Genomic DNA, 22,781 nt, shown 5'->3' with positions numbered 1-22,781 from the left:
TTCAGTTTACTGCAACGTTTCTTTTTTTGTTTCTTTACTAAGATGAACATACACCAGTAAAAGTTGATTCCTAACCCGATGATTATGAAGAGATGTGCAGCTTGGTAAAGTAGTTTGCAAACTATGAATATGGTCTAGGCTTTGAAGAGGTGATCAGCTGATTTCAGAGGCAGTGTTTCGTTCTAATAGACTTGGAACTAGCTCATATGAATTCAGATTCAGATCGTCTGTAAATAAGTAAATAGTATATTCAGATTTCAAGCTAGTTTGTTCATACCCTTTTCCTGTAAACATGAACACAACAGCAACCACCGGGGTGATATATCAGAAGGCTCAGTAAAACATAATTTTACATGTAAAATTTTCTGGAGATAACAAAGTAGGAGTACATGCTAATCTTTGTTTCATATGAAATGGACTTGTTACTCAAAAAGAAGAAACAGAAAGATCCCCTTTGATACTCAGGCGGTAACAGATCATACTGTCGGCGTGCCATAATAGCAAGAGCACGGTAACCTGACCAAGTTCAAAAATATTTAACAAAAATTTAAACTTTCAGTCAATTTTGTCTTCTTTTCTTTTTACCGTGGGAGGGGGTTCACCCCTCCAGGAGACAATCGAAGATCCTGGATAATGCATCGCTGGCGGCCAAGTTCTCCGATAATGATGCCCAATCTTCTCCATTTGACAGAAACAGCTGGCGTCTTTTCCTCGACTCTTTCCTTGAGGGGCTGTTTAGTCCAAAAACATTACATCAAATCTTTGAACACCTAAATAAAATATTAACCATAGATAAAATGAAAAACTAATTATATATTTATGTGAGAAATCATAAGACAAATCTTTTGAGCATAATTAGTACGTGATTACCCATAAGTACAACAGTAACCCGTATGCACTAACGACGGACTAATTAGGCTTAAAAGATTCGTCTCACGGTTTCCACGCCAGCCATAAAATTCGTTTTTTCATTCGTGTCCGAAAACCGCTTTTCATATCCGCTCGAATGTCTAACGTGACATGCAAAAATTTTCATTTAACCGACTAAACGGGTCCAAAAAGGAGTCTGACAGAGACGTCTTATATCTGAAGCTGGGCTCATTACTTGTAATGAATCAATGATACACGAATATATCTTCAGTTCATACAGCTAAACGGTGTACCAGTATTTGCAATTACTTGGCAAAACCTTTGCAGCAACAGCAGTGTATCAGGCATCGTGCAAGCATGTATGATGTCCTTACTGATCTGCTGATTGAACACCCAGGCAGGGTAATATACAGCTTACAAAACTCGGCCAATATATTGGAATAGCTTTAGCTAAGCCTATAATCCCTAGATGAAAAACTTTGCTGTACACAACCAAAATTGTTTACATTTAGGTACTGGCGAGCTGCTCACAAGTATACACTACCATACAATGGAAGGGCAAAATTTAGAGGCGTTGGCTTGGACCTGAACCATCGATCCTCATTCTTTCGATAAATTTGCTAGGGCAAGGTACAACGACAAGTAACATCTCATCCAAGTCAATCTCAACCAGAAAGGCACGAGCAAGATTAGCTGTAGAGATGAAGTCTCAAAATATGTTGGTTTCGGAGTAGATGGGGATCCAAGTGATCTGATGAGCTCTGCGATTGGCAAGACCTTAAACTTCGTGGGTGAATTCCTGGCAACATTGTCTACTTTATGTTCATAGATCTTCCCATTCTTATCGAATTTATATTCTGAGGTACCTTCAAATCGGCCAGGACCATCCGAGAGAACTCTAGGAATGCCATGGAGAATCCACCGGATCATGATTACATCCTCTACAGGCTGCCATATACTGACAATGTCAATCCATAACGCTTTGAAGAAAATTTGCCCAGTAAACCGTAGAGCCCAGAATATCCTTTTATAGTTATCAATACCAGTGAAATTATTGATAGGATCTTTGAAGGCAATATCATCTCTGGAGACAGCATCACAGGAGGTTAGGAACTAACAAGGATTGCATCTTCTTTCAGAAATGAATAAACCATGAAAGATAAGTTCTGCTAAAAAGAACCTTGAGGTTTGATATTTCTACGATTGCTTGAAAACAGCTAGCAAGGATTTGTTTTATGTTCCATAAGATTCCACAATGAATTTTAGTGTTAAGCTGATACTGGTATTCCACGTACACGCTAACTAGTATATCATGCATGACTGACAACTCCTTGATTTGTTCATACATGAGAATCAATATGCAGTGTGCATGACACAAGCAAATTCAGGCAAAAGAAGTTATTCGATATCAAGTACTACTATCCTAATTCTATTCTTGTGATAAATATATCAATATTTACACATGTTTGTTCATTGTGACCTAAAAAATGTATTTGTCATGGAGAAGACACAGCATCACTAACCATGGTTCACAGGATACTATTTTCAGGCAGAGTAGAGAACAACTTTCAAGTAGCTCAAAGCCTCGAACCATGAGAATTCCCATGGTGATAAAGACAAAAGCTAAAATTTTTTAATCATATAAGCAATGGCCTCAATACATTTATAAATGAATATCTTCTTCAGACAAATAAAAAAGGAAATAGCGCTATCGATGTCAAACATTTCATTCTGTATTTTACAATTTATAATCTCTCCTTTCCTTATTGGTAGTGTGCACATAGATTTTGAAACTTTTAGAGGCATATCAAATGTAATTAGGAACATGTGAATCCTTTTCAAAATAAGCTGAGGATCAAGGCTAAAGTGAGCTTGAACATGGTTTATAATATGGTACACAAGCCTTTTGTTGTCTGACAATTGTAACTTTGTAGATGAAACATGGGTGGTAAAAGTTTGCTCTAGGAGATTGAAGGAACGAAATGCTGGTTCCACACTTGTGCTTTGCAGACAGCATATTTGTGGACTGAGCAAACCATGAGATTTTGTGGCGTTGTTTCACTGAATTAGCACTAACAAAAAGAACATCTTTATACCAAAGTTTTTATTGCGACACTGTGTTTTCACCATCCATACCAATATTCCTCATAGTTCTACAAGTTTAATTAACAGTAATGAGGCCATTACTTTTACCAACAAGCCAATGAGTTGATTGCCTTCGATGACCTGGCCTTTCTAATCAACAGCAGTGTTCAACTCAGAAAAGACACAATGACATCCTTAGGAGACATCATCTTATCCTAAATCGAGTAGTAACCCTTCACCTCTGACACACACGACTAGAAAACATCAAAATTTAGCAACTCAGCTCCCCAATTCGGTCTACTAAGAGCAAGTTCACTACTAGCTGCAATTTAATCTAATAGTCAATTCATGCAATAGTTACCTATAAAATATTAATACATAGTCTCGCATGTTATACATCCATTGTGTCTTGGAGCACGTGCTGCAGCTGACGACAAATTAGTAATCCATTTCTCTTCTCTCTCCCTCTTGTCTCTTTAAAATATGCTATTGTATGTATTGATTATTAGATTGGCTGTAAAATATGTGTATGACATGTGTGACAATGTATTGATGTTTTATAACTATGTATTGACTATTAGATTATCTGTAAATGAATTAGAGCCAGTAGTTGGCTATACTATTTAACTTGCTCGCTCCATTGGTGCGATGTGAAAAAAAAAGACCAAAATTTCGCGGAAGCGGAGAGCATCGGAAGCTGGGCCACGGGCACGAACCTGTAGATATGGAAGCTGGGCTCCCGGTAGAAGGCGGTGGGGAGCTCCTCCCGCAGCGTCCGGATGGCGTCCCCAAGGTTGACGTAGTACCGCCGCTGCTCCTCCCCCCCGTCGTCTCCCCCACGCCGCCTCGCCGCCGGAGGCTCCGACGGCGCGTCCGGCGACGAGAACAGCGGCGGCGGGAGCCTCCTCTCCCGAACCGGGTCCGACACCCTTATCACTATCCCCTCCTTCCTCCTCCTCCTCCTCGCCCCCTTCTCCTCCTCTTCCTCCTCCTCCTCCTTGACGGGGCCACCGGGCGCCGCGGCGGACACCGAGAACCGCCCAGCGCCGCGGTCACGCCGGGGCCCGCCGGCAGCCGCGCAGCGGCGGGCGCCGGCGCCGGCGACGGCGAGGCTGGGGAGGTGGACGAGGAGGAGGGCGCCCATAGCTCGAGCTCACTATCTTTTCATTTCTCTCTCTTTTTTCTTATGCCTGAAATTATTATTATTTAATTCAACTTTATTCGATCCTGGAGTTGAATGGATATCCTCTTTGGGAGCGTTCAGCCGTGAGAAAAGTGGTATTTTTATCTGCGGATATCCATTTCCTTTCCACTCCTTGGCTTTATGCTACTCATGAAGTCATGTATAGGTAACGAGGGTCAAATGGAGTGGAGCGCCATTGTTCTTTGACATGCTACAAGCCAGGACTGTTTTATTATTTAATTTTTTTATTTTAATTTTAATACTAAACTTTAAACAACTTATTTCTAAATATAAAACTTTTTTTACATCGTCGTGTGTCTTGTATTATGTGGCCAAACGAAGCTATCACGTCACGAGAAGGCGTTGTAGCGGCATTTTTTTTCATGGTATTTTAGTTGTTTCGACGGAACTTTTACCATATTAGTGAAAGTGATGTGGCTAAATAACACCATATCTTACAAAATCGGCACTTGCAAATATTAGTTTATAATTAAAAAATATGACAAAATCACCTTACCTTTTCGCTTATGCTTATAAACCAACATTTGAAATTTTAACCTTAGCTTTAGAGTTGATTTTGGGATTTTTTTTATAAAAGTTTATTTTCTAGCATTAACTTTTACATAGCTAAGAATACGAATATAATATTTTTATTCAAAAATTATTTTTCATTTGTAAATATATCGTTGGCCTTTTCCCAGGAAACAATCACCATTTTACTCGTTGCCTGTATGACCACTTGATGCTAGCATGGACTAACAATACAACTGCTCACTCTATAAACAGTGTCAAGTTTTGCGACGTGAAATAATTGTGGGGAGGGCAAAGTCATTTTTATATGTATCTTAATTTGTATACATAATTTCAAAACCACATGTATTTTTGAATAATATGAGCGGAAGATATGGTAATAAAAAACTGATATTTACAATGATCAAATATCTTTGCTGTGCACAATGAGCGCGTGAGCTTGATGAAAGTGATGACGTGGAGACCTCCAGGGGTGAATCTGTGACAGGCCGACGTATGGCAGTAAGGTCAATGGAGGTTAGTCGTAGGAATTAAGGACCATCAATTCACATCAAATAGATGCCAAGAGGATAGAATGGAGTAGCGAACAGAACGTGCAAATAAGGCCCTGTGTAGAAGACCAGAGATTTTAGGAGAACTGTCGTCAGGGTTTCCGTTATCGCGGTAACCGACCTCTCCGCGGAGGCGTGATACGGTATGTATGTACCGTGGTTTTGAGCTTAAATTTGAGGAGATTTAAAATCTTTAAGGAAATTTAATAGAAAAAATTTATGTTGTATAGGTTGATATACAGTATAGTTTCGTCAAATTTTTGGCGTAATTAAAAATCATAACCAAAAATTTTGGAGGAAAAAATTTAAAAATAGCCTAATGCAAATAATATTTCGTAAGAAGATGGTTAATAATATTTTTTTGTTAAGTTATTATTAAATTACACTAGACATACATTATACATAATGTTGAAATACAAATATACAATAATGGATATAGGGAAATATTCATGGAGTAAAATTATATGTGCATGTTAGCACATATATAATAGTTTTGTTCGTAATAATGGGTAGCAGGTATATTTGTGATGCAACCATTAAAATGAAGTTGTTGTTACTCGTTATTGATGTGAATTATTTGGTGAAGGGTGATATGACGGTGTATGTTTGTATGTTGCAATGTTAAGAATTTAGAAAAGGTCATGTCAAATTTTTTTGTTTTCTCTATAACATGTCCTAAATATCACAAATATAGTCACAAAATATTTTCTTATTTTTTGTATTTTTTAAACTTTTTTTGCATTTGACGTCTCATAAATTTTCTTGTTTTTAAATTTTCTTGTCCCCGCGGTTTCCTCGCGGTAACTGCGGTTTTCCCAGCCGAAACCGTGCGATTTTGCATGCTTTCCGTCGTTCTGCGCTGTTTTGGTCAGCATTAGCCGCGGTTACCATGCGAAACCACACGGTAACCGTGCAAAACCATGCGAAACAATGCGGTAACCGCGATTATCGCATAGTTTCGAATTCAGAATTTTGATTTTCAAGTTCATCGCGGTTTTACGGTATCCGCGGTTACCGTGCGGTAACCACGCTAACGGTTACCGCGGTAGGGATGGTACACTACTATAAAACCAGTTATCTGTGACGGGTCTAAACTCATATTTGTGACGGACAATAGTCTGGTCAGTGATGAGTGGTCACTGATGAGAAAAATCTATCATTGACGGACCAGAGTCCATCACCGATGGGCATCATCTTTAACGGGCCAAAAGTAAAACCCGTCACCGAGATGCTCATAGCTCGTCACAGATGACTCATCTTTGACGAGCTAAAATTATGGCCCGTCACGGATGAGTCATCTGTGACGAGCCATGAGATACAGCCCATCACGGATAACTTATCCGTGACGGGCGCTAATTACGGCCCTTCATGGATAGTGAAATCACAACAAAAAAAAATAATTTGATTTATTTTCTGGCCTCACGATGTTGCTAGTTATGCCTAAAAAAATGAATGAAGCAATATATATATTCTCAGAACTCCCACACATATATATCCATCCATATATTATTTTAATTTCAACACTAAAATAAAAACTACAGCCAAGTAAATTAATAGTGTACTAAAACTACATCCAATTAGAAGTACAAAAAATAATTTCTACTCCAAGCCGTCGTCGGATCCCCCGCTCCCGCCATCGGTCGCCCCCGCTCCCACCGCCCACTCCCGCCTACGTATCCGGGCAGGACGAGGCATATGGATCGTTGGGGTCAGTGCTGACGCCACCACCCGTGTCATTGTCGTCGTCGCCCATCGTCGGGGTCAGCGCCGCCGTGGAGGGGGCAACCCGAGTGACGGGAGCGATGTGCCGGCCACCACGCGCACGCCGCCCACTCGTCATCGTCATCGGGGTTAGCGCAGCCGCCACCACCCGTGCTGTCATCGTTGTCGCCCACTCGTTGTCGTCGCCGCTCATCATCGGGATCGGCGCCGTCGCAGAGGGGGCAGCCCGAGCGATGGGGGCGACGTGCCGGCCGCCATGCACACGCCGCCCACTCAAGCTCGGCGTCAAGAGAGAAGAGAAAGAGAGGGGGAGGAGAGAAAGAGTGAGAGCGGAAGAGAAAGAACGAGGAGAAGGGAAAAATATCAGGGAGAAGAGAGAGAGGAGAAGGAAAGATAAAAAATTTGAAGTGGCAAGAAGGGAAAATTTTTATTGAAAGTTTTTATGTCATCTTTGATGGGCCATAATTATGGCCCGTCACGGATGACTCATCCGTGACGAGCACTGATTTTGGCCCTTCACGGATGACCCATTTCATCTTTGACGAGCCATAGTTATGTCCCGTCATGGATGAGTCATCCGTGACGGGCCTTTATTTTGGCTCTTCACGGATAAGTGTCATCCGTGATGGGCGCTGATTTTGGCCCTTCATGGATAAGTCGTGCCGGGCGTAAATTTTGGCCCCACATAGATGATATGTCATTGCTGACGGACCAAACCGAATAGAGCCATCTATAACGGACCTTATTTTGGTCCGTCACAGCTGAGTGTGGGTGTGACGGGCTGTTATGTTCTGTCACGGATGACCTGTCAAATTTGCTAGGTTCTGTAGTAGTGGTAAAAACGGAAAGTGAAACCCTGACTGTCACGTCAGATATTTAACCAGACGTCGAAAGGGTTTTTGGATACAAATAAAAACGAATTTCATGGCTAGCCTAGAATTCATGAGACAAATCTTTTGAGCCTAATTAATTCGTCATTAGCACGTATAGGTTTCTGTAGCACTTATGGCTAATTAAGCTCAAAAGATTCGTCTTAAAATTTCTTCCGTAACTATATAATTATTTTTTTGTTTTATCTATATTTAATGTTTTATTTAGATGTCTAAAGATTCGATGAGATATTTTTGGAAAAGTTTTTAAAAACTAAGCAGGCCCTAATCAAGATGACCGCCATTCTAGACGCCTGCCAGTAGAGTGCCATATCTGATACATATTTGTTACACTTGTATTTGTCTGCTATTTTCTAGAATCGGCATTTTAACATTAACGAATGTTAAAAATATCTAGTGTACTGGGCATATAAAAACATTTTAATCTAATAAAGTGTATGGGTTCTCAAAAATTATTATGGCAGAAGACCGTAAGAGAGGAGATAAGATCGGTGGCATGTGTGTAGTGCATGTGTTGTCTGGCGGCGCCTACCATAGACAGAAGGATTCAGTTTGACTGGACTACGATGATTACTACTGCTAGATCTGCTATCAACTTAATTATAGTTTTAAAAAATTGCAGTCAACTATGCAGTGTCACCAAATTAATTTAAAAAAATGCTCCTACAAGGCAGAGATACATGTGCATTGAATGGTTGCGAATCTCATGTATCACAATTTACTAATTCTGTTAATGTACAATGTATATAGAGTTGACTAGCGAGTAGCGACCGTGTTTAGTTGGAAAAAAGAAAATTTTTAGGTGTCACATCAGAAGCTGATCGGATGTTAGAATAGGTTTTGGACACGATTGAAGAAACGAATTTCACAGCTCGCCTGGAAACCACGAGACAATCGTTTGAGCCTAATTATCCGTTATTAGCACATGTAGGTTAGTGTAGCATTTATGACTAATATGAACTAATTAGGCTCAAAAGATTCGTCCCACGATTTCTGCTAGAACCGTGCAATTAATTTTTTATTTATCTATATTTAATACTTAATTTAGATGTCAAAAATTTGATGCGATATTTTTAGAAAAAAATTTGGGAACTAAACGGGGCTCGGTGAATTTAGAAAAATTCTGGCACGGGTGGCTGCGAACATATTTTTGGAGAACACCTGCCTCGTTATATTGTCTCTTGTGAGTGATGAGCCAATGATGTATCTTGTCACCATACTGTTGTTGCTGGCCACAACGGGGCGATTGGTTGGTATTTTTTATGAAAAAAGTCAAACATCATATTTATAAATAAAAAATAATTTATGAATAAAATGTTTATATATGTGTCCTTAGCAATCTAAAAGCTAAGGTTAAAAAATAAACCATAATAAAAATCCTCTAAAATCAACTATAAATTTAAGGTTAAAAATTTTAAATTTTAAATGAGGGTGGAAATTTAAGAAACAGAAAGTAGCCATAACTCATAAAGAACGACAGACAAATTTTGGAGGTTACATGAGGCATGTACCACATCGAAATAAAACATAAAACCAGGGTACTTAGTGTTTTTTACATGCATTTTTGACGTTTCCTCCATGTTTTGTGAGTTTTGAGCAGTGTGGAGTTCTTGATTCTAAAGCAGATCATGCAAATGTTAACAAATGTAGACTTTAACTGCCTGATGAAACCAAGTACGTTCTACTGCATATCCAATTTTGTTTTCAATATTGCTGAGTGCATAATTCTGAAATAACACCTGCAAATGTTAATAATGTAGACTTTACCTGCCTGATGACACAAAGTACATTCTACTACAGCCACTAGATTTGGTATGAAACAATTAACCACGATGTGTCCAGCCTTAACCCTGATAAAAGAAGTATAGAATATGAGCTTAGTAAAAATATAGATGCTTATTATATATCAAATTCCAATATAGTGTGTTGGACTACAATCATTTTTTGCACCAAATTATTAGGAATGTTAGATATATTGATATTGGAAAAAAAATGCTCAAATATTAGAGGACATTCAAATAATGGGAGGAATACCCATAAAAATGGGAGAAAAAATTTAATTATCTGTAAGATTAGTATAACAAACCTAGATTATATAATTAAAACACTGCCAATATGAGGCAACCCTAAAGAAATGGAATAGTTTAAAATACATGTAATAAGAATTATTAAAATTAGGAGCAATAACGGAAAGTAGTCTATGTAGGCCAGAAGCGTTTATGATAAGAAATCATGCTGAAGAAGTTCAAGCCTAAAGGACATATTTAAAGGTAGAATTTACTATATGAACTCTTATCTGATCCACATCAATGACAACAATCTATTTTATAATGGTAAGTGCAAAGGCAAAGTCAGGTTTTTGGTTTCTTCATTAATGCAATAAAATATTTTTATTATACTGCTTCTTTTTATCCACCATCATGCAACAAAGTTTTCTTTCATAAATACTAAGAGTCGACTCTAAACCATTGTATGCATAACGATAGCTTTTCTCTCTCCTTCCTTTCACGTCACCAAATTTGTTATGCGGTGATTAGTAGAGTTAGCTTAAAAAACATCTTTGTACGTGCCCTTATAGGTAAATTGAGAATGGTCGTCAATTAAAGAAAAGGCTAAATGACAATGATGAATAGGATATAATCAAGAATGGTATAATACGAGCCAGTAAATATTTCTCAAAATTTGACATGGAACCTAATTAATTTACACTCAATTATAATTAAGGGTAAATCAATTAGGCTTATAAGTGCGTGTGAGCATGATTTGATTCTGACTCTCTGCAAACAGTCTACTCTGTCTTGAATTTAGCAAGATCAACCAAGCAACACTGCAATATAAAAAAAAACAAAGCACAATATGATTTCTAGAGTTACCTTCATTTTTTACCAACAGTACACTTCCACGAATGTACGACTTGTGCAAGTGCAGACGTTGAGCAGCCATCTTTGCTCAATGCAAGCACTGATTTATCTTTGAGTTCACCAATGCACTGCCTCAACCTTTCTGCCTCCTCCCCTTCTTCCATCACTCGTTTTATCGCACGTGCAATCTCTTTCTTAGTTATAAACCTTTTACTCCCAACATTAATCCGGATGGCTACCTTCGTTTGAACCTCCATCATTGCCGCGTTCATCTTTTGCTCCGCGTAGAGTGGCCAAGCGATCATCGGTACTTCGTTCGAGACGCTCTCTAGCGTAGAGTTCCACCCGCAGTGCGTTACAAAACAGCCAATGGACATGTGCCCAAGAATCGCGGTTTGTGGTACCCACGATTGCACCACAAGCCCCACCCCTCTAGTCCTCTCGATGAAACCATTGGGCAAAAATTCCATTGTAGTGTCTTCTTTGGCTTGATGAGCTGTTCCAAAGAATGCCCCACTTGGAGTGTCTTGGTCTGGCCTCTTGATGGCCCAGATGAACCTATGCTGACTCTGCTCCAAACCGAGCGCCAGCTCAGCTGTCTGCTGCCACGTAAGCGTGCCACCGCTCCCGAATGACACGTAGACCACTGATCTACGCGGCTGCTGGTCCAGCCAGCTCAGGCAGCGATGCTCCCGGTCGTCGGAGACCGGCCGTCTGGTCCAGACCAGCGGACCGACCGCGTGGACCGGTGGCAGCTTCACGCCGTCGGCCGTGTCGCCGACGGCCGGCTCCAGCTCGCGGAACGTGTTGACGAGGATGCCGTCGGCCGTCGCGGCGTCCATGGCCATGGCCAGGAGCCCGGCGTACGTTTCGCTGCTCCGGTCGGCGAGCATCGAGCTGGGCAGGTCGTGCGCGTGGATCGGCACGCAGCCGGGGAGGAGGATCGGAGCCGTGGCGTCGCGGTGCTCGCCTTGGCCGCGCGCCGCGTCGATCGCCGGGAGGTGCAGGAACAGGGACAGCAGCATCCACGGCGAGGTGAAGAACATGTAGAACGGCACGCCGAGCTTGTCGGCGACGACGCGCGCCGGGGTGCCGATCATGTCCGTCACGAGCGCGACCAGTGGCGCGGACGCGGCGAGCGACCGGGCGATGTCACGGACGCGCGGGACGCTGGAGGCGACGGCGCGGGAAGCGCGGTCGCGCAGCGAGGCGGAGGGCGGCGGGGCCGCGTCCGCAGGCGTCGGCGCAGGCGGCAGCGCGACGAGGTCGACGCCCTCGGCGGCAGGGACGGACGCCGCCACGGCGAGGTACTGCTCCGAGGGGGGCCAAGTCGCCGAGGCGAAGAGCACAGTCGCGGCGAGGCCGTGGTCGGCGACGAGGCGGCGCGCGAGCTCGGCGAACGGGATGAGGTGGCCCATGCACGGGCTGCACAGGAGCAGCACGCGAGGCCGCGCCCGCGCCCGCGCGCTCGCCGTCCCCGGAGCTCCACGGTCACCCCCCATCCCCGGTCGGCGAGGGAGAGCCGTGCTGCGCGCTAGCTCAGCCTTTCTTTCGGCCGTGTGGAGTGGAGTGGAGTGGAGTGCGTGACTCGTGTCGTGTTGGAGTGGAGTTGGAGTACGTCCATGCGACGTTGCGTCAGTGTTGGCGTCACTCGTAACTGAAGCCTGGAAGAAGCCCGGTGAGTCGACACGTCTGGCCAAAGACAACAGTCGTTTGGGAGTGGGATTGATGGGATAGGGCGATCCCAAAAATTGCAACCACTTCTTTCCCTTTTTTTTCAAGCTTATATACTAAAATTTAAATTTTCAGCCTTAAAACTAAAATTAACTTTGGAGATTTTTATTATATTTATTTTTTAGCTTTTACTTTTAGATAAAAAGAACAAATATAAAAATTTTATTCATAAATTATTTTTCGTTTGCAAATATGTCGTTTGATTTATTTTTTAAAAAAAGGTGAAAATATTATCATATGCGTTTCAGAAACAACCATGGGTTAAAGACTTGACTTAAGAGCCTCGTCTTCTAGCTTATGTTAAGCATAAATGAAATGAATTATTTATTGGTACATGGTTACATTGTCTCCTGTGAAAGGACATGTAGCCTAGTGGTTACAGTGACCGGAGTAACACCTAAGGTTCTAAGTTCAAATCTCCATAGGAGCATGAATTTCAGATTGGGTATTTGAGAGGCTAGATCACTTGCTAGGGAAATTGACGTATAATCGAGAAGTATCCACTATGAGGTGATGATTACAATAGCAGGGGAACAGAATCCTATTAGGAAACTAATCCTACTCCTACTCCAAGTAGGAAATATAATCCAAATACATTACAGATAATAATTCGGATCATATATCTCTAACAAAGGATTAGGATTAGGTTATTTGAGTCATAGCCCAATAAACCTCCCCTTGAATCAAAATTCCTATAAATATGAACTAAAAGAAAATGTCTCCAAAACCCCGAAGGGGTAGCTAAGCACCATGAACACCTACTAAGTCCAGGCTAGTATTGGAAAGTGACTTCGTGAACACCTACTAAGTCCAGGCTAGTATTGGAAAGTGACTTCGTGAGCATATCTGCAGGATTGTCTCCCGCCTTGGTGGCTGTCCACGACGAGGTACACGCCGGCACACGCGCTGCCCCGTGGGCTGTGACGGACGGCATGGTCACCTTTGACGGGCGCCTCTACATCCCTGCCGCCTCCCCACTATTGCCGGAGATCGTCGCAGCTGTCCACGAGGACGGCCACGAGGGCGTTCACCGCACACTCCACCGACTGCGCCGCGACTTTCACTTCCCCAACATGAGGCGCCTGGTGCAGGACTTTGTATGGGCGTGCGCAACCTGCCAACAGTACAAGTCGAAACACCTTCATCCCGCCGGCCTGCTGCACCCCCTCCCAGTCCCCTCTGTCGTTTGGGCGGACATCGGCCTCGGCTTCGTGGAGGCGCTTCCCCGCGTGCACGGCAAGACGGTGATCCTGTCCGTCATCGACCGCTTCAGCAAGTACTGCCACTTCATCCCTCTGGCGCACCCGTACACCGCTGAGTCCGTGGCACAGGCGTTCTTCACCGACATCGTCAGGCTGCACGGGGTGCCGCAGTCCATTGTCTCCGACCGAGACCCGGTGTTCACGTCCTCTTTCTGGAGTGAGCTCATGCGGCTCATGGGGACAAAGCTACTCATGTCCTCGGCGTTCCACCCGCAGTCCGACGGTCAGACGGAGGCGGCCAATCGCGTCATTGTGATGTACCTACGCTGCTTCACTGGCGATCGCCCACGGCAATGGCTGCGCTGGCTGCCATGGGCTGAGTACATCTACAACACCGCGTACCAGACCTCCCTCCGCGACACGCTGTTCCGGGTGGTCTACGGCCGTGAACCCCCCTCGATCCGTTCTTACGAGCCGGGCGAGGCGAGGGTCGAGGCAGTGGCTCAGGAGATGGAGACACGGGAGGCCTTCCTCGCGGACGTGCGCTACCGCCTCCAGCAGGCACAGGCCGTCCAGAAGCACCACTATGACAAGTCGCACCGGCTGGTCACCTACCAGGTCGGCGACTGGGCTCTTCTACGTCTCCGCCAGCGCGCCGTTGCCTCACTGCCGCGCACGGTAGCTGGGAAGCTCAAGCCCCGTTACGTCGGCCCGTACCGCGTCTCGGAGTTGATCAACGACGTGGCTGTGCGCTTGGAGCTTCCGGCCGGCGCTCGTCTTCATGATGTGTTCCACATTGGCGTGCTGAAAAAGTTCATGGGTGCGCCACCGACATCGCCACCAGTCCTGCCTCCGACCATCGACGGCGCGGTGGTGCCTGAACCAGCCCGGGTGGTGCGGGCTTGCCTGGCACGTGGTGTCCGCCAGGTGCTTGTTCAGTGGCGCGGCGAACCGGTCGAGTCAGCGACATGGGAGGCCGTCGACGACTTCCGCGCCCGGCATCCAGCGTTCCAGCTCGAGGACGAGCTGGTCTTCGAGGAGGGGAGAGATGTCATGTACGGCCGCCCCTACGTCAGGCAACGGCGCGCCCGTGACATGCGGCGTGCGCAGGAGCGCGCTGAACGCGCCCAAGAGGCAGCAGCAACAGCCGCAGGATCCAGTGGCAAAGATTGGAAAATTGATAGTTAGTTGGAAGGTTTGTTGCATGCCTAGGATTAAGGAGCAATTAGCTCCATGCATGTGTGCCTAGAATTAAGGAGCAATTAGCTCCATGCGTGTGTGGCCGAGAGGCCTTATATTCCTGTAACCGGACTTGAAAGAAACTAAGCAAGATCATTACCCTAATTCCCCTCTCTCTCTGTTAAGCCTACGGTTGAGGGGAATAACCTCACCGGAGAAGACGGCCGAGGGCTACGAGCTGCGTAGCCGAGGTCCGGCCAGTCAGGGGTTCGACGCCCTTGACAACCTGGTAACTAATAATATAATCCAAATACATTACAGATAATAATTCGGATCATATCTCTAACAAAGGATTAGGATTAGGTTATTTGAGTCATAGCCCAATAAACCTCCCCTTGAATCAAAATCCCTATAAATATGAACTAAAAGAAAATGTCTCCAAAACCCCGAAGGGGTAGCTAAGCACCATGAACACCTACTAAGTCCAGGCTAGTATTGGAAAGTGACTTCGTGAACACCTACTAAGTCCAGGCTAGTATTGGAAAGTGACTTCGTGAGCATATCTGCAGGATTGTCTTCAGTGTGTATCTTCCCCGCAGTAACTTGCCCTTGAGCAACAATATCACGAATAAAGTGGTGGTTAATATCAATGTGCTTGGTCTTGGCATGAAACATGTCGTTCTTGGTCAAACAAATAGCACTCTGGCTATCACAATAAACAACATTAGTACCCTGTCGAATACTAAGTTCAGAAACCAGACCTCGCAACCAAATGACCTCTTTGACACCTTCAGTAGCTGAAATACATTCTGCTTCAGTGGTAGAAAGAGCAGCAACAGACTGAAGTGAAGCTTTCCAACTGACAGCTGAACAACACAAAGAATAGATATATCCAGAAATAGACCTTCGTTTATCAAGATCTCCAGCATAATCAGAATCAACAAACCCAACAACATCATTTGTTTTCACTCTATTCTTATCAAGCATCAAGCCAAAATGAGAAGTACCTTTCAAATAACGAAGAATCCGCTTTACAGAATTCCAATGTTCTTTGCCAGGATTATGCATGAATCTGCTAACCACACTAACAGCATGAGCCAAATCGGGTCGAGTGCAAATCATAGCATACATAAGATTGCTAACGACACTGGCATAAGGAACACGGGACATGTAATCTTTGTCATCTTCATTAATAGGACACTGACTTGAAGATAATTTAAAGTGTGAAGCAAACGGTGTTGCAACAGGTTTGCAATTACCAAGATTAAATTTCTCAAGTATCTTTTCAATGTAACTTTTCTGAGAAAGAAACAGTGTACCAGCCTTACGGTCACGCTAAATTTCCATGCCAAGGATTTTCTTTGCAGGACCAAGATCCTTCATCTCAAATTTATGACTAAGTTGAGCCTTCAATTGATCAATCAGTGACTTGTCATGAGAAGCAATGAGCATATCATCCACATAAAGCAGCAAATAAACAAAACACCCATTGGGAAATTGTTTAAAGTAGACACAACTGTCATAATTGCTGTGTGAATATTGTTGTGCAATCATAAAAGAATCAAACCTTTTATACCACTGCCTAGGAGCTTGTTTAAGACCATAAAGAGACTTCTTCAAATGACAAACTAAATGCTCTTCACCAGGAACAGCAAAACCCTCAGGTTGTGTCATATAAATCTTCTCATCTAAATCTCCATGTAAGAAATCAGTTTTAACATCAAGTTGCTCTAACACTAAGTCAAATAAAGCAACGAAGGCAAGCATAACCTGAATCGAAGAGTGGCGCACAACAGGAGAGAAAACTTCATTGAAGTCAATACCTTCCCTTTGGTCGAAACCTTTTACCACTAAACGGGCTTTCCATCTTGCAGGTTCAACTCCAGAAATACCCTCCTTCTTCTTATAAATCCATTTGCACTTCAATGGCTTTTTATCTGATGGAAGCTTCGTCAAATCCCATGTATGATTTTTATGAAGGCTCTGAATTTCTTCATTCATGGCAGTCAACCACTTAGAAGAATTTGCACATGAGATAGCTTCAGAATAAGAAGAAGGTTCAACGGTATCATGAACATCTTGAGCAGCAAGAAGAGCAAAATAGGTCATACCATCAGTGTCACGATATCTATTAGGAATAGAAACATTCCTTCTAGGTCTGTCTCGAGCAATACAATGATCATTGTTACTAGAAGATGTAGAACCAGAAGCTTGTTCTGTAGCAGGGGGAACTGAAGAATCAGAATCAACATCAATAGTAGGTGAAGCTACCTCAACTTCCGAATTCCTTGCAGCAGCTTCATCGGTTTCAGTCTCAACTGGGGGAGTATGACTACCCGATGAAAGGAAAACATCTTCATGAAAAGTAACATCACGACTAACGATCAATTTGTGAGCTTCAGGACACCATAAACGATATCCTTTGACACTAGAACCATAACCAACAAATATGCACTTTCTTGCTCTAGGCTCCAATTTTCCAGTGTTAATATGAGCATAAGCAGAACAACCAAAAATTCTCAATTTAGAGTAATCAACTGGTTTACCTGACCAAACCTCTTCAGGAATTTGAAAATTTATGGCAGAATTTGGAGAACGATTAATCAAATAAGACGCAGTAGAAATCGTCTCAGCCCACAAAGCACGCTTATTCCACAAGCCTGCATTAGAAAGCATGCAACGAGCTCTTTCCAAAAGAGTGCGATTCATACGCTCTGCCACACCATTCTGTTGAGGACTTCCTAGAACAGTCAAGTGTCTTGCAATACCATGATTAGCACAGAAAGTATCAAACTCACCACTACAAAATTCCAATCTATTATCAGTTCTAAGCTTCTTTATTTTCCTGCCAGTTTGGTTTTCAACCAACACTTTCCACTTCTGACCGAAAGAGCTTCATCTTTATGTTTCAAGAAGTAAACCTAAACTTTGCGAGAAAAATCATCTGTGAATGTAATAAAGTACTCACATCCACCAAGAGAACGAAACTTAGATTTACCCCAAAGATCAGAATGAACGTAGTCAAGAATTCCTTCAGTCTGATGAGTAGCAGTACTAAAACTAACCCTCTTCTGTTTGCCAAAGACACAATGTTCACAGAAATCAAGTTTGTCAATATTGTTCAAATGACCTTTCTTGCAAAGTAAATGCATACCTTTCTCACTCATGTAACCCAAGCGCATGTGCCAAAGCTTGGTGGTGTGAGAATCTGATGCAATACTAGAAACAGCTGCAATACTTGTAACTGTAGATCCTTGCAAGAAATAAAGACTACCAGTTCTGTTGCCTTTTAGAACAACAAGATTGTCTTTTGAAATCTTAAGAACACCATTGTCGCCGACATATTTATATCCCAACGACTCCAAAGTGCCCAGAGAAATAAGATTCCGTTTCATTCGAGGAACATGGCGAACATTTGAAAGGGTCCTAACAATGCCATCATGGGTTTTAATTTGCACAGAACCAATACCAGCAATTTCAAGAGGAGAACCATCACCAATCACAACTTCACCAGTATCAACAGAATCATAAGTATGTTAACTGTGAGATTTGGCAATTGAGGTTGTTAAAGATAAGCATTAACCGATCGGATCGAGGGTTGACCAAGTCACCAAATGGTAAAACAAAGGCAATCGGATAGCAGAAAGAGATAGCGGTAGATGGAATTATGAATTAGTCAAGGGTTGAAAAGTAGAAACTATGCTGAAGATGGAATCCAAAAGGGAATCGACTATGAGAGTCTGTGTTACATAAGTAAATTTAGGCCAACAAGGCATATTGATTCCGTTTATGTAATTGTAAATACTACTAGGAAATAAGTCTTGGTACGAGTTTGATCAGGACAATATCATGCTGAGGGGTATAAGTTTCTACACCCCCTGGATTCCTGTAACTCGGATTTTAATCAATACATATTCAACACATCGTGTCACATCCAAAACTTTACTCCAATTTTTGAACAATATCATGCATTAAATTTTGGTCCAGGACCATCCCGAATACACACTATAACAATTTAGTACATATCCATCATCTTAATAAAACAAGTAAAATAAAACAGAGTCTTAACAACACAGCAAAAAAACAAAATCTAATGCAGCTTTTGGCTTCTGGGAAAAAGGAAAAAGCATGGATGAGTACATCCACCGTACTAAACGAGCCACCATCAAATGTAGGACAACCGCCTAAGGGTGTACAAAGGAAATATGGCTAAAGACTCACCTTTGCAAAATAGAAGTTAAAAATAATTACTTTAGCAACAGCAAAATGATAGTTAAATAAACAGAAATTAAGTAACATTATTAAACCAACCGTTGGCTAGTGCTAAATCATACCCCACCAGGCCCAACACAAATATTGTGCTAAACCACATAATAACCATGCTCTCAGTAATACCATGTTAAACCATATAGTACTATCTCAACTAGCTTAGCAAGTTTTATCATATTAATTTAATATGAAAACAATGAAACTAATCACAACGAATCTCGATCGATCGCCCATTAACCTTGGGTGCAACTGTTTAAATATTTATTCTGATAAGAGGTGTACAATGTACATACCCACACGAGGGCATGTCACCATGACATCCCACGAAGAGGCTATGACATGACCATTCACATAACCCATTCCTAATAATTCACACCACAATGAAGTTGCATCTCCCACATCCTAACCCGGGTTGGGCAGACTACTCCCATTGTGCAATAGTAGATGCGATAGCTGATCAATCCTCTCCAGACCAATCCAACTGCTTCCCTTCCACCTGGGTGCCTGTCTAGGAGAGGAATAAGCTACACGTCAAGTCCAGTTGTTGCCCACGCTAGCTCGCGGTAAGTACTGGTATGACTCCTAAGGGTTTCATGTGAACCAATCCTTAATTGCAATGGCACCACTTACAAAACCATGCACTCACAACACACTATTAGTCATGTGTTTAGTTGTTTAATTAAAACCCCTAAACACAACTACTATTATTGTGAGACAAAGACCTGACTTATCAATAAGGATGAATATGGAATAATTAACTTTTTACCACTCTTAGAAATGGTACTAACATATTTGCCACTAGGCCCATATGTCATAGACACATGAGGGCCCACATGTCATAGACAGCGGGTGACAAATATGTTAGGTGTCATTTTTAAAAGTGGTAAAAAGTTAAATGTCCCGGATGAATATAGTGTTCCCACCCAAATTAAGTGAAATTGACACTAAGCAGGGTTAAGCAATTCAATTTAAATTAAACAAAAACACCCAGCTTGCAAGGTAGCAAGGTAGATACAATAATATGACTCTAAAGTGAAGCATATGTTAACCCATAAGCATGTAATTGCAACAACAATGCATATTTCAAACTAGTAGGGTCAGGGTGGACATAATTTTGAAAACTAAGATCAACAGGTATATAGCAAGGATTAATATTATATATTTAGGTTTCCATAACCAATCGGTACAAGTCAGTTTAAGCTTAGTCGTATTTGATTAGGTCTCTATCTCTTGTAACCCTGTCACCTAGTATATAAGGAGAGACATGGGTCTCTTGGGGATCATGGTCTCAAGGGTCATTGCTAAGCTTATTTTTTAAACAATCAATGCTACATACAAGCGGGAGTAGAGTATTATCTCTTCTAAAGAGCCAAAACATAGGTAACCCATGTTCCTTGAGCATTATCGTACTTTCAGTCTCATATGCCACACTATATATTATTACTGATATAAAACATCGGTGGTGCCTATACAGGGCTAGTTTTGTTATTTTTTTAATTATCCGACTAGTCACTGGTTAAGAGTAACAGAAGTGTACGCATAATGTAGTCTCCTCCTTAGTGAATGTCATGCTAATTTACCAGGGTGATATTTTTACTCATGAAATGGTAATAACGAAACAATCAAAGAGCTGGAGGATGTGAAAGGCGGAGAGGATGTGAAAGGGGATAAGGGTAAAAGGGGAAAAATCCGATAGGGACATCCTCGGAGCGAGGTTCCTCCTATAATTTCTGTCCTGGCAGTACAATGGTTACCGTAAAAACAAGGATAAATTCATATTTCAAAATGTTGAATTCAAGTCTATAAACTCCCCGTGGTAATCCATGGTAACTGCGATGTGTAAAAAATAAAAATAAAATTACAAAATGTCGTAAGAATACTAGGGAATTATGAAAAATTCAGAAAATTGTATGATTGCATGAGTTTATTGGCACAACATTTAGTATATATTTTTAAATTAGAAATCATATGCCATCCTTGTGTGGTTTTTTTTAAAAGTTTGTTTCCCAATTTCGGTGGGGCCTCAAAATATGAAGTAAACTGAAACTTTATTCACGAGATAGCAATATAAATTGGATACTACTTACAAAATTTTATTTGCACTTTTAGTACTTTTTGTGAAATTTAAATTCGGTAAAATTTATCAAAACCATATCACTAGTTACTGTTAGGTCTATCCAACGGTGGTACAACGCGTCAGAGCTCCGTTACGAAGAAGGGTCTGAGTAGTATAACGTAACGTATTCGACTCTGACATGCACTGGCGCCAATACAAAGAAGCAACGCCGCCGGCCGGCCAACTTCCCACCGCAATTCGCCTCCGATTTCCTGGTTGATCTCCGCCTCATCACGATTCGCTCGCCGCCTGCGCCGATCTCCACCAGCGCCGGTGCCGGTGCCGCTGCCGGCGTCGTCGTCGTTTTTTTTTTCTCCTTTCATCTCCGTGTTTGCAATATATACGATGCCGTCGTCGTCGTCGTGCTTCTCGTCGGTGCTGGCCGCCCTCCGGCTCCGTGGCTGCGCGGCGACCGAGGAAGAAGATGGCTACGTGCGGGCCCCAGCGTGGGAGGAGGAGGGGGGGGCCGCGGAGGCGCTGCTGCGGCGGAGGCTGCGCGTGAGGGAGACGGCGGGGGCGGCCGCGGCGGCGGCGAACCTGGAGGAGGAGGTGGGCGCCCTGGAGCGCGCGGTGGCCACGGCCTTGGCGGCGCGGGCGGCGGCGGAGGCGCGGCGGCGGGAGGCCGAGGCGCGCGCGGGCGGCGCCGAGGCGCGGCTGCGCGCGGCGGCCGGGGAGGAGGACGCGCGCGCCGAGGAGCGCCGGCTGGCGGCGGCGGAGGCGGCGGCCAAGGGAAGGCAAATCCGCGACCTGGAGCTGCAGATCCAGGCCGTCAACAATATGACGAGCAAGTTTCGCTGGGATTAGCTAGTTAGCCGACAGATTAAGCTGCTGCTCTGACTAATTACTTGATTAACCAATTAATTTTTTATTCTCTGTTTTTTTAAAAAAATTGTTTTAGGGATTAGTTTGATCGATTTTCTCGCTACTGATGTGCTTTCAGAATCCATATCGAATCGATGTATCAGCATCAGGCTGTCCCAAAATATATCAACTTGTGTGAGCAGCTCATCCAAGATTGATTTGGGCTGACTCTATTTTAAATCTTTTTGTTGATTTTGGATTTGTGTATGCTTATTTTTGTGCTACCATTTGAATTTTTCAGCCGTTAAGCTACGAATTCCACTGAGATGGTCCATGGCTTCCAAAGAAAAAAAAGGCACTTTGAGATTGTTCAGCGAAATCTTTACTGTCATATTTTTGCTTTTTATAAATATAAGCGAAACGGCTTATTGAAAATTAAAAACAATTTATGAATAAAAATTTTATGTATGCATTTTTTGTGATCTTAAAGCAAATATCAAAAATAAACTATGATGAAAAAAATTCTAAAATTAACTTTAAATTTAAACTTATAAGCATAAGTGTACGGAAAAAGATAAGAGGACTGTGTGGTCATAAACATGTTCTAACATGTTCTCTAGGACCTAGGGGTGACTATTTGGCTTTGTTATTAAAAAATAACTTGTGAATAAAATTTTTATAAATGTATTCTTAGCTATTTAAAAGACGATGTTGGAATAAACTTCAGTGAAAAACCATAAATCAATTTTAAATTTATGATTAAAATTTTAAATTTTGGCTTATAAAT

At 42.6% G+C, this 22,781-nt stretch overlaps 2 protein-coding genes across 3 annotated transcripts; both read right to left on the bottom strand.

Annotated features, from left to right (window-relative positions):
- Positions 1-237: 237 nt before the first annotated feature.
- On the bottom strand, positions 238-4,192 carry LOC102702758. 2 transcript variants are annotated; one of them, XM_040524668.1, is made up of 2 exons: positions 3,672-4,192; positions 238-731 (listed from the first exon to the last, which is right to left on the bottom strand). In XM_040524668.1, exons 1-2 carry the CDS (start codon positions 4,097-4,099, stop codon positions 599-601), a joined length of 561 nt encoding a protein of 186 aa, XP_040380602.1. In that variant the 5' UTR covers positions 4,100-4,192; the 3' UTR covers positions 238-598. The 2 variants fall into 2 exon arrangements, with proteins under 2 accessions (XP_040380602.1, XP_015692512.2); XM_015837026.2 differs by lacking the exon at positions 238-731 and adding an exon at positions 1,091-1,954 and having other exon boundaries at positions 3,672-4,136.
- A 5,078-nt stretch (positions 4,193-9,270) lies between these two features.
- On the bottom strand, positions 9,271-12,262 carry LOC121054452 (hydroquinone glucosyltransferase-like). The gene is made up of 2 exons (XM_040524229.1): positions 10,706-12,262; positions 9,271-9,682 (listed from the first exon to the last, which is right to left on the bottom strand). The coding sequence occupies exon 1, from the start codon at positions 12,193-12,195 to the stop codon at positions 10,708-10,710; it is 1,488 nt and encodes a 495-aa protein (XP_040380163.1). The 5' UTR covers positions 12,196-12,262; the 3' UTR covers positions 9,271-9,682; positions 10,706-10,707.
- Between the last annotated feature and the right edge of the window lie 10,519 nt (positions 12,263-22,781).

The sequence above is a fragment of the Oryza brachyantha genome, chromosome 5 (genome assembly GCF_000231095.2).
Source record: "Oryza brachyantha chromosome 5, ObraRS2, whole genome shotgun sequence".
Taxonomy (NCBI): Eukaryota; Viridiplantae; Streptophyta; class Magnoliopsida; order Poales; family Poaceae; genus Oryza; species Oryza brachyantha.
Note: the sequence above shows the minus strand (reverse complement) of the source record. Positions and strands in the feature narration are given on the sequence as shown.

Coding starts and splice junctions, on each gene's coding strand:
- LOC102702758 (XM_015837026.2), bottom strand. CDS start 4,099: ATGGGCGCCCTCCTCCTCGTCCACCTCCCCAGCCTCGCCGTCGCCGGC. Junction 1,955..3,671: donor CCCAGCTTCCATATCTACAG/GTTCGTGCCCGT, acceptor TGCTGTCTCCAG/AGATGATATTGCCTTCAAAG.
- LOC121054452 (XM_040524229.1), bottom strand. CDS start 12,195: ATGGGGGGTGACCGTGGAGCTCCGGGGACGGCGAGCGCGCGGGCGCGG.